This window comes from Oncorhynchus masou, chromosome 5 (assembly GCF_036934945.1).
Source record: "Oncorhynchus masou masou isolate Uvic2021 chromosome 5, UVic_Omas_1.1, whole genome shotgun sequence".
NCBI classification, from domain to species: domain Eukaryota; kingdom Metazoa; phylum Chordata; class Actinopteri; order Salmoniformes; family Salmonidae; genus Oncorhynchus; species Oncorhynchus masou.
The window spans coordinates 21,034,750-21,053,890 of record NC_088216.1 but is presented as its reverse complement, the minus strand read 5'-3'; the positions used below and the strand labels follow the sequence as shown (position 1 = coordinate 21,053,890).

Sequence of the window (19,141 nt, the reverse complement as noted above, 5' to 3'; positions counted from 1 at the left end):
TACTAATCATCCACAGAAGATGCACCACAGAGAGGATACATATTTTATTTAAAAGCGACAAACGATACAAAATTACAAGATGGGGGGTCACAACGTTACTTACATACATACATACATACATACATACATACATACATACAGGCAAGACTAGCTGTCTATCAGTCTTCGAGGTTATGGACCTGGTTTGTGTCAGAAATGGCACCCTATTCCCCATATAGTACACTACTTTTGACCAGGGCCTGCATAGGGTTTTGGTCAAAGGTAGTGCACTGTGTAAGGAATAGGGTGCCATTTCAGACAATCCTGGATATATAGTTCTGTACATCAGAGAGCTGCTGTGATGTTGGTATTGGGACTGGTTTTGTGATTCCAGCATTTGGCTGCGTTCCAGACCGACATTGCAGTCGCTTGCCAGATCTCAATGGCTGCGTTCCAGACTGACGACATTGCAGTCGCTTGCCAGATCTCCACGCCTGGATAAGTGTTTCACATATCAGCTAACCGCATACGACTGCGCAGTCTATGATGTGGCGCAGAACCATTTGCTACGTGTGGCACGACTGCAATGTCGTCGGCCTGGAACGTGACAAATGTTTTGACGACCTCAGTATCGTGTTGACCTCGGTTGGAGTTGGCAGTATTGGACATGTTCTGTGTGTGGCACATGGTATTGAATGGCATGTTTGTGCTGGCTTGTATTGTAACACCCCTGAGGTATGAGAGGTATCCATTTACATCCATCCTGATACTCGACCAATGACCTTCTCAGAATGCCTGACGTGTCGTTTGTGATTGGCTGTTTCTGGCAGTGTTGTACCAGGCATCGTCCAATGATGGGGAGAACTCTATTCTAAAGTGGCTCCCGTTCCTATGTCACTTTCCTCTCATTCTCACTGGAGATACCATTAGTACCCTGCTAAAAAATGAATATTTGGGTCAGGAGTGTCCGTATAGCCTTTACTCATTCTCACTGATCTAAAGGGGGAGGCTAGACAGCAGCTTTATGAAGCTCCACTGCTAAGCTAGGAGGGCCCAATCCCAAACTGACCTGCTGCACCCGATCCCCCACCCTATACTTCATTTCTTGTGTGAAGCCCCATTGGCATGCTAGTATGGCCAAATTCCAAACGCCACATCCCTCAAGGTTAGAGTTATCATTTTGTTTTCAGGTTCCATTGCTAAACTAGTAGGGCCCGATCCTGAAACACACTCTTGCGCCCTGCCCCCTCGGTCATCGTTGACTTTCTTGATGATCTGAAAGGCCTGGACGGGTGTAATCAACATCCATATACAGTACCCAAACCCCAGCCATATTGATTAATGCTCAGTCAAAGACTAACACCATGGAAGCCACTTTAAGAATACAATCGACTCTGTGTGATGTCCATAAAATGACCATCAATTCCATGTAAATGCGTACAGGTGCGTATGGCGGTCGTGGTGGCCCCTGAGGGTCCTTCACACCTCCTCTGGGTCCTGGGGCCCCTCAGTTCCCTGTGTGGGGTCTGGGTGAAGCCTGAGGATGGGCTTATTACACATGGGGCACACGCTACGGATCTCCAGCCACTTCAGCAGGCACCTGGATGGGACACACAAAATAGACCGATTTTCCTCAAAGTGCATAACCTGTTCAAATATTATAGAGATGCATCCTTCATTTATTCTGTCTGTTCTTCATTTCTTTTTCTTTTCCTTTTTTCCAAGAGCTAATCATTGATCTGACAAGGATGTTAACTTCAAGGAAAGGGGGGACCAGAAGGATTTAGGATGTAATCATGTTAGTTTCAGCTGCCTCTTGAACGTCATTATGACCACAGACGTGTTGACATTTTGTAAGCTCTGTCTACAAGGTGAGCCTGACGGTTAACTCACTTCTTGTGAAATGCGTGTGAACACGGACACACGGCGAGCTCATCTCTGGTCCGAAACTCTTCCAAACATACTGCACACGTTTGCTTTAAGGGCAAGAAGAAAAAATTGTGTTAGTGTGTGTGTGGTCACATTTACAAGAACAATGATCGAGTCAACCCGCCCTTAGCACGAAGTTAAATACATCATCTGAGTTCAAACACTCAACACCAGGTTAAATGAAAGGCATCGCCAACACGAACCACACGGAAATGGGTCAGAAAATGTTACATTATTTTCCAAACGATCTGCATATTGAAATAAAAACGTCACACAGAATAACACGACTTACTCCTAGAAGGCTCAGCTTCTTGCCTGCCCCTTTAAGAACCACCTATTGAGAACAAAAGAGCAGTTTGTACATATGTTAGAGGGAGCTATAAGCTACTTGACACACACACAGGTATTGGTACAAATCCAAGGTTGACGTAATGGAAGGTTAACTATAAAGAGTAGTGGGCGTTGTTTCAACGCACGCTGACGACAACAGTGTGAAATACTGTAGTAGTAGTTGAACCCTGGTCAGACCCTTGTGCTACATGTGCTCGTGTAGAGATAGGCCTACCTCGTTGTAGCTGAACTGCTCCCTCGTCCCTTGCTGTTTCAACCTACAAAGAGACCAATACAAAAGGGCCGTGTTTAAAGATGGAGTCCGGGAAGCACTTAAGTTGACAAATAAACTTTGATTTGATTTACAAATTTGAAACATATTGTGTGAATTGGAATTCATAACATTTCTTATTTGGGTGGGGGATAACGTACATGAAATGGATGACGTAGTACACAATTTGGCATCACTTTAAAATGTCTGTCATCAACGCAAAGGGTGGCTACTTTGACGAATCTCACATATAAAATATATTTTGGTTTGTTTAACACTTTCTTGGTTACATGGAATCATGTAATGTGTTATTTCATAGTTTTGATGTCTTCACTATTATTCTACAATGTAGAAAATAGTAAAAATAAAGAAAAACCCTGGAACGAGTAGGTGTGTCCTAACTTTTGACTGATACTGTATATAAATAATATCATAGGCCTATGATATAATACATAATTCATAATAATTATGCTCTTGAAGCATAGTAAGTGAAGCCTCCATGTGGATAAGTCTACATGTTAATATCCTGATTGCAATGGCAACCAGCCAGCAGCCATCTTTGTTTGGGTCCTTCCCCCTATGGTTTCCAAGCCACAAAGTCAAAATTCACTATATCGTAAAAATTATTGAGCACAAAAAGGAGCTGTTCGGTCTTAATTTAAGGTTAGGGTTAGGCATAAGTTTAGCAGTATGGTTAATGTTAGGTTTAAATTCAGATGTTAAATTGTAGAAATAGGCAGGGTTCATCACTTTGTGGTTGTTCCAGCTAGTGATAACCCTACATACCTGAAGAGGTAGCAGCAGAAGATGAGGCTGAGCATGAAAACGAACAGGCCGATGCCCAGCACTATCACGTAGACATTGAGTGGCAGGTGGTAAGTGGTATCCATCTTGCTAAGTCCACAGTACTTCTCAAAGTGCTGGAGACCTAAACCACAGGCATCCTGAGAAGAAAAATATATATTTGCACACAGCTTGTTGTCATGAAAGAGGTTGTCAAAACAATAGAGGGACATGAACGAAAACATGTCCCAGCTTACCTCACTTACCACATAATGAAAGTGTTGTAAATACTAATATGTTTTCCCCTCTCAAAACAGAGGAGCCGGGGACATATCCCCCACATTCAAACGGCTCACAGCTTCTTGTTTACACACCTTTTAAAACAGGAGAGACACTAAAATGGAACGCAGAATCTCTCGCTGGTTCACTTCTCACGTAGGTGTTATAACTAGAGACATATTTAGATATGGACTAATATATTTCAGTCTAAATATAGGGCTCTCGTTATAACTGCGTTGCTTATTGTATGGTATTCCTCCCTTAGACATCTCCATTATACCCTCCATGTAGGACACAAGAGCCACCGACATGTGTTTTACTATCTAGGGCTTCATGTTAGAAAGCCTAGTAAACCTTGTATTGACAATCCAAATGACAAGGTCAATATTTGGTGGGGAGGGAGGGGGAAGTGACTGCCTGGTATTTGGCTCCCATCCCACCCGTACTGCTCTGTATTGCTCTGCTCTGACTGGAGCCGAGGCACGTAATTGGCAGTGAACTAAACCAACATGGAGTACGGTGGCTCCATTTCCGTCGGTGGGCCATCTGTTCCACAGACTCCCCTTCACAGACTAGGTGGCTGGCCTGTGGGTTGTGTGTGTGTGTCATGGGTGGGGGTTGGTTGGGGGCTTTAGCTAGCCTTTTCATGAACAGACACAAAACACTCTAGGGACTAAGGCACCATTTGGCAAGACAATGGTAACCAGGAAGCATCACTTCCACCCATATGCCCCATGTGTTCTGTTCTTGTGAATTTGCCTCACCACGGACGAGATGCCCCCTCACCCCCCTCTCTTTGCCAGTCTGTTTTAACGGCCATGACCGTGTCACTTAATTTGGAGTGATAGAACGGGTACAGCTTGAGCCCAGTGGGGGGGTGGGGTCATTCATTTGACATTGGGGTAAAGGGAATGGGAGTAGGGGGTCTTAGAATTGAAACATGGTTACATAGACAGTTTATTTTCTCAGATGTAGAATGGACCATATGCAGAGACCGGCTAGGTATTGAATAGCTAAACAACCTCGAGTCGTACCGTTAGTTACAGTTACATGATGGTTGCTATGTAGCCTATATACAGTGGGGCAAAAAAAGTATTTAGTCAGAAGTTACAGGTCTGTGAGAGCCAGAAATCTTGCTTGTTTGTAGTTGACCAAATACCTATTTTCCACCATAATTTGGAAATAAATTCATTAAAAATCCTACAATGTGATTTTCTGGATTTTTTTTCTCATTTTGTCTGTCATAGTTGAAGTGTACCTATGATGAAAATTACAGGCCTCTCATATTTTTGTGGGAGTGGGAGAACTTGCACAATTGGTGGCTGACTAAATACTTTTTTGCCCCACGGTATATATAACTAACTTAACATCACCCTGGAAAATTTAATTATTTTGAGTGCCGTTTCACCCTTTCGACAAAACCCAACTGAACCCACATTCAATTTCGTCATTTCTCAAGCATATCAATTACAGAAGCCCTGTTAGCAGTAAGTAAAGAGCTGAAGAGAGGGGGAGAGTTATAGTGGAACACACAGGCTGTGTAAGCTACAGACTGCGTTACATTGACTTGGCAGAAGGTTGGGGGAAAACACTCACCGTTACACCATTGGAATGGTTGCATGAAATCTGACTCCCAGGACTGCAGCAGTAAATCCAGGCCCTGTCAGGAGAAGGCTGGACCTGTGTGAGGGCCAAACTACCAGGTTACCCCGACGCCCGGAAGCCCAAAATCAGTCTCTAAACTGGGGCTAAAAGAAGACAAACGAGTCGATGGGGTAGTTTGAGGTCGTGGTGGATCGTCAAAAAACAAAACCATGAAGATGATCAGAATTCCGAGAAGAAGATTGTGCAGAATCTGGCTGTGCGGTTTTGTCCACTCAGCAATCCATGCGTGACATTCCCAAATCTGGATTAGCTCCCGAGGGTTAGGATTGGGAGATGTGGGATTGGGAGTGCTGCAGTCCTCGTGTGTGCTCCTTCTCCTCTCTCGACATTGACGTCCAAGTGATGACTGTCAGAGAGAGACGAAGAAATCAGTTTAGTCACATGGCTCTTACCTCATGTCAATGTCCACTGTTGAAGTGGTGAAATCTGCTCTCGACACTGAGCAAAACAACACACATTTCCTTTCCTCCCAATCAACACAACACACATTTCCTTTCCTCCCAATCAAAACAACTTGCATTCAGGAGAAAAACAGCCCCATAAATTGCAATCCGGTTAACAACTATCCAGTTCATCACAGTGACAGAAAACCATTCCAAACGACAGAGTCCCTGCTCTTATTCCAGTGTGGGAGGTATTAGTCCCTGCTTTGTCCCCCTCCAAATCTTTCTGAACAGAGGGATTTTCACAAGCCTTATCCCCTCTGTCTGCCCTCTCTTCTCCTCCTCTTCCTCTACTCCTTCAGGGCTCTGATCTACTAGGGGGGTAGAGCGTACTCTTCACAGCAGGAAAAACATGATTCCCCCAAAACACAAAGAACAGTCTTCTAGCTGGGGTATTTTGCTCGTGTGTACGTGTCTGTGTGTGTGTACGTGTCTGTGTGTGTATTTAGGAGGGGGAAGTTCCTACTCGCCCTCTAACCATCTGCTGCTTCGATAGGGGAAAATGTTGAGATAAAGACAGTCTCCCACCTCCAGCTGGCCTGGTCATGGTGGCAGGGTTCCCTCTTCGTCTCAATCCATAATGGTGGTCTAGAAATCTCCCTCGATCCTCCTCTGCTGCTTCTGCTATTGCTGCTGCTGTTCCTATATTTCTGCCTCTGCCTCTGCCTCTCTCAATTCAATACAAGGGTCTCTCTCTCTCTCGCTCTCTTTGGTTTGTAAACAGAGCTCTGGCTGTTGGTCATGTGACCAGTCCTTTGCCTCGCAACTCTCGTTTCCCTCCCCCCCTCCCTCTCCTTTGGACCCTCCCCCTCTCCCTCCGTCCTCCAATCCCTGTCTCTCTCTCTCTCCCTGGGAGAGATGAAAACAGGCATAGGCAGGAGGGTAGGCAGAGGGGTTTAGACATAGACGAATGAGACGACTGGATATGGTGTGAGGGTTGTGAGTTTCTCCCTCTGTGTGTGTTGGAGTCTTGCAGGAAAGACAGGGAGGGCCCAGTCAGTGACATGTGCACTGCTGCTGTTCAGACAACCAAACAACATCCCATATGTACGTTGCAACCCAGCAATGCAAAGCCAGGCAGGGTGAGGGAAAGGCCAGCAGCCAGCCCTTTTACTCAAAACAACAAAACTATCATTGGGCAACAAAACCAACATGGCTACCACAGCCAACCCATATAGGGGGATTGGGAAGCTAGCTCTATCAGTCAAAGCCCTGATTATTTTCCAGTTTTGTTTCTCTTGATCTATAGTCTATATATAAACATGTTGCTATCATGTTGGTAGAGAGACAGGAGCAGGGAGGGAGAGAGGGAAATACAGAGAAAGGGAGATCAAGAGAAAGCAGAAAGAAAGACAAATACTAGAGAGTGAAAGATGGCCAGAGACATCCATCCTTCCACCCCCACACGTCAGTCCTGCCAGACCAGCAGGCCAGCAGGCCTCGGAGACGACAGCTGCAGGTTTTGGGCTGTAGGGTCGGGAGCTAGGAAGGAGGATATATGCTTTCCTGGCACCCTGGTTCCCTGGGCCATGTTCATTAGGCACCAAACAGAAGAAAACAGACTAAAACAGCCCTTATGGGGGAAGAAAACAAATTAATTTCACATGTGAAGGTTCCTGGGCCATGTTCATTTGGCACCAAACGGAAGAAAATAGACTAAAACAGCCCTTATGGGGGAAAAAACAGATTCATTTCACATGTGAGGTATTCCAAAAACACGTTTTCATGTTATCATGTGATCTTATGTGAAGTTAATGTGTTAACATATGACAACATGAAACTACACGTGAAAACGTGATCACATGCAGTGTTCCAAAAACATGTGTTTTTCTGTCATATTTTTTTACTAGAAAACCATTCTTACATCAGCAGATGTCACAAAGTGATTTTACAGAAACTCAGCTTAAAACCCCAAAGAGCAAGCAATGCAGCTGTAGAAGCCCGGTGGCTAGGAAAAACTCACTAGAAAGGCAGGAACCTTGAGGGAAACCAGGTTCTGAGTGGTGACCACTCTTCTTCTGGCTGTGCCAGGTGGAGATTATAAGAGTACATGGCCATTATAGCCAGATTGTTCTTCAAGATGATGTAAAAGTTTAATAGATGACCAGCATCGTCAAATTATATTCACAATGGTTATAGAGGGTGCAACAGGTCAACATCTCAAGAGTAAATGTCAGTTGGCTCTTCATATCTGAGCATTCAGAGGTCGAGATAGCAGGTGCAGTATAGAGAGAGAGAGGGGGTCAAAACAGAAGATCCAAGATAAGGTATCATGTCCGCTGAACAGGTCAGAGTTCCATAGCCTCAGGCAGAACAGCAGAAAATGGATCAGCAACATGACCAGGTGGACTAGGGAGGGGACAGCCAAGATCCTCAGGCCAAGTAGTGCTGAGGCATGGTCTGGTCCTAGGGCTCAGGTCCTCTGGGAAGGGTGAGGAAGAGAGAGAGAGAGAGAGAGAGAGAGAGAGAGAGAGAGAGAGAAGGAGAGAGAGAGAAAGATGGGAGAATTCAAGGAAGCATACTTAAGATCACACAGGACACCAGATAAGACAGGAGAAATACACCAGATAGGACAGACTGACCCTAACTCCCCCGTACATCGGGGAACACTGTGGCCCTGTCTGACGATACCCTGCTCTCCCATAGCATACCAGGGAGGGAGTGACTCCCTGAACCTATCTAATGAGAAACTGTTGTTTTCTTACTAATGAAAATGACCAGTGTGTGGGAGGATACCCTGTTCCCAGATCTGCTCTATAGCTAAGCCCTATGGTCATACCAGTTGGCTATACAGCCCAAACTGATCTGGGACGAGCTGCTATCATGAGGAAGTAGAGGCTTCCGCGGGATCCGGGGGATTCATTACATTCTCATCATCCTATAATTATGACATCATCATTATCCAGCACAGCTGTATTGTCTGTCGGTCCAAGATGAATCTCTGCTCCCAGAACCAAATCAGCTACTCTGTTCAACGCTTCCACGAGAGTGTAGTACAAAACAAGATGAAGATGTTCAGTCGATATGGACATTTTTGATTTATAAGGATGTCCAAGGCTCCATTAACATCCTCAAATCAAATTTCATTGGTCAACTACACGTGTTTAGCAGATGTTATTGTAGGTGCAGCAAAATGCTTGTATCTGGTGTCCTGTGATTTAAAAATGAGCAGGGTGTTGACCATTCTTTTGTACCTCAATGGTGTTGACAAGCAGCTTTGGGTGGTTAGATTTGGTATTTGTAGTTTTTCTACCCTCTAGTGGTATGCTATAGGAGAGCAGTATTATGTCAAACCGTCAACAACTCACTGATATATGAGGATAAATGTCATCTATTGCCATGCATATGTAATTAAATAAATGGCATTTTAAGAAATGTTATTTTACAAGCTTTGTGACAGTTAAAGTGAAGTAAACATTGATTGACAAAAGTGTGTGTGTGTGTGTGTGTGTGTGTGTGTGTGTGTGTGTGTGTGTGTGTGTGTGTGTGTGTGTGTGTGTGTGTGTGTGTGTGTGTGTGTGTGTGTGTGTGTGTGTGTGTGTGTGTGTGTGTGTGTGTGTGTGTGTGTGTGTGTGTGTGTGTGTGTGTATGTGTGTGTGTATGTGTGTCCCGTTTACATGCAATGACTGAGTGAGATGGATAATCATGTCATGAGGACACTTGTCATGGTTGAGAGATGGATTGGAATTCTTAATTGAGTCACAACTGTAAATACCATATGGAATTACACACAGTATGCTGATGTTTTAGTATCTGGGTTACAGTTGACAGATGTTCTTCAATTTGTAAATTCTGTTTTTTACAGAATTGTGACAATCAATAAAAGTTAATTTTGAGTGTGTCAAAGAACATTCCAGAACAACAATCTAACACTATGGGTCAGCATTAGAGTATGAAAGGAAGTTTAAATCATTGATTGTTTGCAAAATGCCACTAATACAAACCGTACTACTCATGGTAGCTTTTAAGCCAGCATTCAGGGCATTCTGATCAAAATCAAATCAAATCAAATGTATTTATATAGCCCTTCTTACATCAGCTGATATCTCAAAGTGCTGTACAGAAACCCAGCCTAAAACCCCAAACAGCAAGCAATGCAGGTGCAGAAGCAGGGTGGCTAGGAAAAACTCCCTAGAAAAGCCAAAACCTAGGAAGAAACCTAGAGAGGAACCAGGCTATGAGGGGTGGCCAGTCCTCTTCTGGCTGTGTCGGGTGGAGATTATAACAGAACATGGCCAAGATGTTCAAATGTTCATAAATGACCAGCATGGTCAAATAATAATAATCACAGTAGTTGTCGAGGGTGCAGCAAGTCAGCACCTCAGGAGTAAATGTCAGTAGGCTTTTCATAGCCGATCATTAAGAGTATCTCTACCGCTCCTGCTGTCTCCAGAGAGTTGAAAACAGCAGGTCTGGGACAGGTAGCACGTCCGGTGAATAGGTCAGGGTTCCATAGCTGCAGGCAGAACAGTTGAAACTGGAGCAACAGCACGGCCAGGTGGACTGGTAGTCCTGAGGCATGGTCCTAGGGCTCAGGTCCTCCGAGAGAGAGAAAGAAAGAGAGAAAGAGAGAATTAGAGAGAGCATACTTAAATTCACACAGGACACCGGATAAGACAGGAGAAGTACTCCAGATATAACAAACTGACCCTATCCCCCCGACACATAAACTACTGCAGCATAAATACTGGAGGCTGAGACAGGAGGGGTCAGGAGACACTGTGGCCCCATCCGATGATACCCCCGGACAGGGCCAAACAGGAAGGATATAACCCCACCCACTTTTCCAAAGCACAGCCCCCACACCACTAGAGGGATATCTTCTACCACCAACTTGCCATTTTGAGACAAGGCCGAGTATAGCCCACAAAGATCTCCGCCACGGCACAACCCAACCCAGACAGGAAGATCACGTCAGTGACTCAACCCACTCAAGTGACGCACCCCTCCTAGGGACGGCATAAAAGAGCACCAGTAAGCCAGTGACTCAGCCCCTGTAATAGGGTTAGAGGCAGAGAATCCCAGTGGAGAGAGGGGAACCAGCCAGGTAGAGACAGCAAGGGCGGTTCGTTGCTCCAGAGCCTTTCCGTTCACCTTCACACTCTTTGTTTGGTATTCTACAAAGGGTTTAGCAAAGAAACAACAATGCTTTTAAGGAAGACAAAAGTTGATTCCACAAGCATGAGACGCACCCAACAGGATAATTCTGGCTCGACGTCTCATTGGATTTGGAATTACAATATCTTTGTCGTGGAACCTCTCATAGCCAAGTTGATCACACCAATGTTGCATTCATACAATTGAAGTCAGAAGTTAACATACACTTATGTTGGAGTCATTAAAACTCGTTTTTCAACCACTCCACAAATGTCTTGTTAGCAAACTATAGTTTTGTCAAGTCGGTTAGGACATCTACTTTGTGCATGACACAAGTCATTTTTCCAACTATTGTTACAGACAAACTATTTCACTTACAATTCACTGTATCACAATTCCAGTGGGTCATAAGTTTACATACACTAAGTTGACTGTGCCTTTAAACAGCTTGGAAAATTCCAGAAAATGATGTCATAGCTTTAGAAGCTTCTGATAGGCTAATTGTCATCATTTGAGTCAATTGGAGGTGTACCTGTGGATGTATTTCAAGGTCTACCTTCAAACTCAATGCATATTTGCTTGACATCATGGGAAAATCAAAAGAATTCAGCCAAGACCTCAGAAAAGAAATTCTGGACCACCACAAATCTGGTTCATCCTTGGGAGCAATTTCCAAACACCTGAAGGTACCACGTTCATCTGTACAAACAATAGTACGCAAGTATAAACACCATGGGACCACACAGCCGTCATAACGCTCAGGAAGGAGACGCGTTCTGTCTCCTAGAGATGAATGTACTTTGGTGCGAAAAGTGCAAATCAATCCCAGAACAACAGCAAAGGACCTTGTGACGATGCTGGAGGAAACAGGTACAAAAGTATCTATATCCACAGTAAAACGAGTCCTATACCAACATAACCTGAAAGGCCGGTCTGCAAGAAAGAAGCCACTGCTCCAAAACCGCCATCAAAAAGCCAGACTACGGTTTACAACTGCACATGGGGACGAAGATCGTACTTTTTGGAGAAATGTCCTCTGGTCTGATGAAACAAAAATGGAGCTGTTTGGCCATAATGACCATCGTTATGTTTGGAGGAAAAAGGGGAAGGCTTGCAAGCCGAAGAACACCATCCCAACAGTGGCAGCATCATGTTGTGGCGGTGCTTTGCTGCAGGAGGGACTGGTGTACTTCACAAAATGGATGGCATCATGAGGGGGAAAATTATGTGGATATATTGAGGCAACATCTCAAGACATCAGTCAGGGAGTTAAAGCTTGGTCGCAAATGGGTCTTCGAAATGGACATTGATCCGAAGCATACTTCCAAAGTTTTGGCAAAATGGCTTAAGGGTCCTGTGTGGCTCAGTCGGTAGAGCATGGCGCTTGCAGCGCTTGCAACGCCAAGCGTCGTGGGTTCGATTCCCGCTAGGGCCACCCATATGTAAAATTAGTGGCCCCAGCCGACTTGTAAGTCGCTTTGGACAAAAGCGTCTGCTAAATGGGATATATTATTATTATTAACAAAGTCAAGGTATTGGAGTGGCCATCACAAAGCCCTGACCTCAATCCTATAGAAAATTTGTGGGCAGAACTGAAAAAGTGTGTTCGAGCAAGGAGACCTACAAACCTGACTCAGTTACACCAGCTCTGTCAGGAGGAATGGGACAAAATTCACCCAACTTATTGTGGGAAGCTTGTAGAAGGCTACCCAAAACGTTTGACCCAAGTTAAACAATTTAAAGGCAATGCTATCAAATACTAATTGAGTGTATGTAAACTTCTGACCCACTAGGAATGTGATGAAATAAATAAAAGCTGAAATAAATCATTCTCTCTACTATTATTCTGACATGTCACATTCTTAAAATAAAGTGGTGATCATAACTGACCTAAGACAAGGAATCTTTACTCAGATTAAATGTCAGGAATTGTGAAAAACTGAGTTTAAATGTATTTGGCTAAGGTATATGTAAACTTCTGACTTCTACTGTATTTCCTGGTAGGAAAACTAAATTAAATCTTAAACACATTTTTTTTGGGGGGGTTGATCTCAGAATTATGCTTTTTATGTAAGCTAGGATGAATAAAAAAGTTATGAATGTATGTTGATTCTACAAGGAGCCATTTGATGTTTGGTTTAATTGATAAAGATTTTTTCAAAAGTCTACACATAGCAGTAATAACAACACACAGACTGTACATCCTCATGACATATCTGACACATCATGTACAACAACTCAAGTAAGGTTCCCCCTTTGGGTACTCTAACAAATAATACAGTTAACCATCCTGAAACCAAGGAACAACAAAAGTGCCAATGTGGGAGTGTTTGATGATGGATGCCAGGAAACATTTCCAACTAAGCCCTCCATCAAAATATGAATTACGATAAATAATCACACCACAAAAAGGACTTCAATTCTATCTTTAAACCACAGTCTTATCAGTCTAAATAGTCAATCAGTGCTTAATATCCCATGCTACAGTGAATGGTGCTTTTTCCTCTTTTGAAATGTTCAAACTTTGCTGTAGTATACCGCCCATTCCTTCTTAGGCAAATCAGGACCGTGACTTTTAGCATATTTATTTGGTCCTCCACTGACTCCATGGACGTCTCCATTTGGTATGAGCCCTTCATGTGATTCTCCATCCGGATGTTCTTTCCTCAGTGCCAGAGGCGGCTTACACGTGTGCCAATTCCACAGAACTTTATTCATATCGTCCTGGTCGTGGATCCCGAGAAGCTTGTCCTCGTCGTTCTTCTTCTTGTCATCATCATCATCGTCATCGCTCTGGTCTTTGCTTGACCGGTGCTTGTAGAAGCTGCGCATGTCGCCGCTGATGCTCTCGAAGTACTGCTGGATGCAGACCTTAGCGAAGGTCTTGGCGTGCTCCTTGCACGTCTCGTCGAAGAGCTTGCGTTCGATGCCGACGTAGTGAGACCAGTATTTGGTCTTGAGGAAGGGAGCTTGGGTGAAGCAGGGTCGGATGGCTCGTATCATGAAGGCTGCTAAGGTCATCAGCAGCAGGAATACCCAGCCAAACGCCTACAGGGAAACACGTGATGATGATACGTAAACAAAGACCTTGCTTTACCACTACAACTAACTTACTTTGAACCAATGGCCCGGTTTACACTTAGGTTGGACAACTGATGTACAATGGATTTAACACAACAGTTATTTTGAAAGAGATTGTCTGCACCTAAATGTGAACTAGGTGAATATGGAAACTACCAACGACAACTTACCTGGGATATACACTTGACATATCTCGATGCCGCTTCTCTCGATATCACCTCGGGCTGATCGAAGATATTCTTGCATGGAATCTTCGCTAACAATTTAACAATTTCCACTTCCGTCATTCCCTCAATGAGGGTAGAATTCCCAAACTGACGAATGTCCAAGTTGATGCTGAACGCACACAGGAAGCTCTTCCTGTCCATAAGAGTCACAGATATCCACACCATGGGCGCGATCAAGGACCGCTGCGTGATCGAAACAAACATGTAACGAAGGATCGTCGGATCCTTCACCCTCTTCCCTGTCGGTCTTTTCCACTCCTCAGTTAACATCGAAACATTGTTATTCAACACGAACCCTAGTAGGAAGAACCATATCGGTGGGATAACCAGTAGTCCAATCCCGTAGGCATAGTTGTACTCCGGGATACAAGGGCAGCTAAACTCGAAGGCTGAGTAGAGCTGGGCGCTAGTTAGGGCCATGATACCACAGATGCCATTCATAAAGGACTCTTGGTTGGATCGGAGGAACTAGAACATCATACGGAACTTATCCATCCTGAATTGTCTGCTGGTGGCGCCTTTTTTTAAATGTATTGAGATCTATAGAAAAAAGATGGATCCAGTTGTTTGAAAGCAATTTGATAGTGCTGCCTCTGAAGTATTCAAATCGGTGGGAAAACACGGAGGCAAATGTTTGAATTCAACAACAACAAAACATGTGACCGGGCCCAAAATGTGAAAAGCACTCAGTCATTTGATGTAGGAGAAATCTTGTAGCCCTGTGTCTGTGTACATTTGCAACTCATAAAATGTAGACAAAGAAGTAAATGAAGATGTTGTTTACAATTAGTACTGACTAAACAATTGAATCAATCTCCCACTGCTTTATAATGAAACATCAATGGTTTGAGTGCCTGAAAAAGACTTAACAAAATAGACAGTCAGAAATCAATCATCTAAGTAACTGAAAAAAAAGGCCTACTTACGCCACAATAGGCTTTTCTCCTCTTCCAAGTATGCAGGTGGTGAAATCATCTCAAATGATGACAAGGCAACAAATGGACGATCACAAATATTTCTTCAACTTCTCTTGATACACTCCAGCGTTGCCAAACTCTCCTCTTTCTCGTAGGCAGTCTTTGATTAAATCAAGTTTAAGTTCAATGAGCTCAAATGATGATAAGGCTGAAAATGTATGGCAAATAGTTCTCCAGGTACTTTTGGAATATTGTTGATTCTGATGCTCACTCAACCCTTCAAGAACAGTCTATGGGGATGTGGAATGGTAGAACGCAAAGGCAAGGTCACGTCATCTGCCATCAGCTAGGCCCCTCCCTGTGAAGGCACCTGCACTCCTTTCTCTGTTGTACTGATGTAACAGGTTTCCCATTTCCCCCTCGCCATTGTCCCAAGAGCAAGAAGAGGTTTGATATGTCTATTTGCAGTTGTCTGGACAGGATGAGGTGGTTTTCTGTCTCTAACCAGAGTGACACAGCTGAAATTCCCACAGCTGAGATGCAAAAATAGTTTCAGCTCATTCAAATGATCTGAGTTATTCTTTGAAATATTTGTTCATAGATTAATGAGTCACTGTTTCCACTTGGGAATCACAGTGATGTGACTGGCATCTCTGTATTTAACAATATTATTTATAGACCAAATCCATTACTTTATAATGAATTATACCAGTACACATGCTGTCATCTTATATACCCTTAGTCACATGTGACTTTTACCATAGTACATAAGGTTTAGGCATCCTCTGGCCTGCCTTCCTGTGTTGAGTCTTGCCTATACAATAGTAATGGGCTTTACGTGGCATCCAACTGCACCTAGGAGAAGGAGGCACAGCCGTACAAAAACAGTTAAAGCTAGCTAATACCAGTTCATACCCCACAGGACCATATAAAAGCTTGTGTTTAGTTCCCTATTGTGGGACACAAGTCATTTTCCATACATTGTTAGCTTTTGTTTGAACAGCATTGTTAATGTGAGGGTATGATCAAAAACATGGAATATTCTATTATTCTACTCATGGCATCACATAATGATATATACTATTATCTGGTGTTGTCCTGCTATCCGGTAGTGTAAAGTACTTAAGTAAAAATACTTGAAAGTACTACTTAAGTAGTTGTTTTGGGTATCTGTACTATATGATTTATATTTTTGCCAATTTTTACTTTACTACATTCCTAAAGAAAATAATGTACTTCTTTACATCATCCATTTTCCCTGACACCCAAAAGTTATCATTACATTTTGACAGGAAAACGGTCCAATTCGCACACATATCAAGAGAACATCCCAGGTCATCCATACTGCCTTTTATCTGACTCTCTAAACACAAATGCTTCATTTGTAAATTATGTCTGAGCGTCCCTCTGGATATCCACTAATAAAAAATAAAAATGGCGCCATCTGGTTTGCTTAATATTGCTTAATATAAGACATTTGAAATAGTTTATACTTTTTCTTTTGATAACGTACATTTACTTTTGATACTTATGTATATTTTAAACCAAAATACTTAAACTTTTGCTCAAGTAGTATTTTACTGTGTGACTCCCTTTTACCGGAGTCATTTTCTATTAAAGTATCTTTACTTCTACTCAAGTATGACAACTGAGTACTTTTTCCACCACTGCCAGTAGTTTTAGATGTATGTCAGTAGTAGAATCTTTCTACAGACAGCAAAGGAATTTACTCAAACGAAGTACAGTTTACTCTGGATTTACTCTGATAGCCACAGAAGGATGTAGCAGACTTGAGAACTTTGTAAGAAAACTGTCTTCTACCCTGCTTTTTAAATGATAGTTGATCAACAATTTCAGAGAAAATAAAATCAAAAACATGGAAGAAAGGAACATATTGAAGCATTTTCAAAAATTAAGCAAGAATGTGTGCTTTTGAATTAATAAAATCTAAAGTCCAAATCGATTTTAGTCATCCATTGACTAACGAAAGAGATAAATGTAGTCTTGGTTTTATTTGGAAAAGTATGTTTCTCCACCAATTGGGTGTTATAGTTTTTTGGGGGAATAGTTAATTAATTTACAAGATTTCCCATGAGGCATTTTCAGATTCAAAATGGCATATTGGCATGACAAACATTGAGCTAATGTTGCCAAAGCATCACTACAACTGCATTGAATGGTATACATTGTAATAAATAAAATATACAATGACAAGAGCGAATAACAATAAAAAGCACAATAGGCTAAACATGGTAACAATAACATGCTACTACCATTAGGTCTCACACAATAGCTACTGTGACGATAAGGCAGGAAGAACATTCGGTTTTTAGCATACTGTGGTGCAGGTGGTATAGCCCTGTGTTCTACTGTGCACATTCAGTATGCATGATAGCCGCTCATTGGTTAGTGGGCGTGTCATGTTCACCATAGCCAGTTGTCTGGTGTTCCCACAGATAGGTTTGCTCACATGCTCATCGCACGGACGTTGATCTGTGCCCGAGCAAGAACGCCAAGACAGATACAGGTGATAACACATGCGAAGAACAAATCTACTGAATGCCAATATCGTCATGTGAATTCCCATGATCATACCTGTATCAACTGCAGTGCTTGACTTGGGCAGGAGCTCACTGGAGCTGAGTAGCTGCACCTCACATGTTCTACTGCTTGAGCTCCTGTTCCTAACGTATCCTACTTGAGATACGTCTATAGTTGACTCTGCTTCCTCATGTACATGAAGCTCGAGGTCAAAAGTTCCCATAAAGTGGAAGGTCTGTGAGGCAGTAGAGAAATACGTTTAGCAGAACCTACACCACTCCAGGTTTAAACAAACGCATGGGGAGCTATGCCTAACACACATGCAGGTTCTTAAAGTTTGGGTTGAGTGGATAAATAAAGTCAAAGTGTTGTATTATTTTCTCCTTCACCATTATTCAAAACCTCAGACTATCTTTTAAGCCTGGTCAAAGAGTACACATGGTGACACAGTGAAATACACAAACAAAAACAGGTTTTGGTTCAAGGGAATCACTACCTAAACTTGAATTAAATTTCAAATCATGATACTGTAAATATATTCTCTAAAAACTGAGTCAGTCAAACACTAAAAGGCCACAAGGCAATTTCCCCTTACCTGCACCTTTCCCCCATAAAACCATACCTTAAAAAAAGAGACCCTAATTTAAAGAAACAGTCAACCACTGAAATTAAATCAAATTGTATTTGTCTCATGCGCCGAATACAACAGGTGTAGACCTTACAGTGAAATGCATACTTACAAGCCTCTAACCAACAATGCAGTTAAGAAAAATACCTAAAGAAATAAAGTAACAAATAATTAAAGAGCAGCAGTAAAATAACAATAGCGAGGCTGTATACAGGGGGTGCTGGTACAGTCAATGTGCGGGGGCACCGGTGTCGATGTAATTGAGGTAATATATACACACATGTGGGTTAAAGTGACTTATGCATAGATAATAACAGAAAGCAGCAGCAGTGTAAAAGAGGGGGGTAGCAGAGAGAACAGTCTCACTAGGGTGGCTGGTGTCTGAAATTTTTTGGGCCTTCCTCTGACACCGCCTGTTATAGAGGTCCTGGATGGCAGGAAGCTTGGCCCCAGTGATGTACTGGGCCGTACGCACTACCCTCTGTCGTGCCTTGCGATTGGAGGCCTAGCAATTGCCATAACAGTCAGTGATGCAACCAGGCAGGATGCTCTCGATGGTGCAGCTATGGAACCTTTTGAGGATTTGAGGACCTATGCCTGATAGGTGAGAATTGTCTGTTAATTGAATGATTAGAATATTACGCCCTGAAACATATAATTGTATGGAGTTGATTAGAATGTATAAAATCATAATCAATAAATGTGTAGTCCTAGTCAGAATTAGGGTAAAACAATATGTCTTTATGGTATTTTAAACACAGACTGTCTGAGCTTGGTGCCGACCTGACTAGAGATTTGGGAGAGAACGGTGTCACGCTGGCTATCCTCAAACTCCCTGTCATAAATCGACCAAGGCGCAGCGTGCATGTAGTTCCACATCTTTTAATGAAAGTGAAACCGAAATAACCAAAAAACAAACAGGTAAACAGCAAAGCGCGTGACGCAACCGAGGTGCACACAAACACACAGAA

At 42.9% G+C, this 19,141-nt stretch overlaps 1 protein-coding gene and 1 pseudogene across 1 annotated transcript; both read right to left on the bottom strand.

Annotated features, from left to right (window-relative positions):
* Nucleotides 1–29: 29 nt before the first annotated feature.
* On the bottom strand, nucleotides 30–6,407 carry LOC135536742 (RING finger protein 122-like). The gene is made up of 7 exons (XM_064962996.1): nucleotides 6,208–6,407; nucleotides 5,168–5,582; nucleotides 3,296–3,453; nucleotides 2,474–2,516; nucleotides 2,201–2,242; nucleotides 1,873–1,955; nucleotides 30–1,579 (listed from the first exon to the last, which is right to left on the bottom strand). Exons 3-7 carry the CDS (start codon nucleotides 3,397–3,399, stop codon nucleotides 1,459–1,461), a joined length of 393 nt encoding a protein of 130 aa, XP_064819068.1. The 5' UTR covers nucleotides 3,400–3,453; nucleotides 5,168–5,582; nucleotides 6,208–6,407; the 3' UTR covers nucleotides 30–1,458.
* A 6,817-nt stretch (nucleotides 6,408–13,224) lies between these two features.
* LOC135526372 (calcium homeostasis modulator protein 1-like) lies at nucleotides 13,225–14,579 on the bottom strand (annotated as a pseudogene).
* Between the last annotated feature and the right edge of the window lie 4,562 nt (nucleotides 14,580–19,141).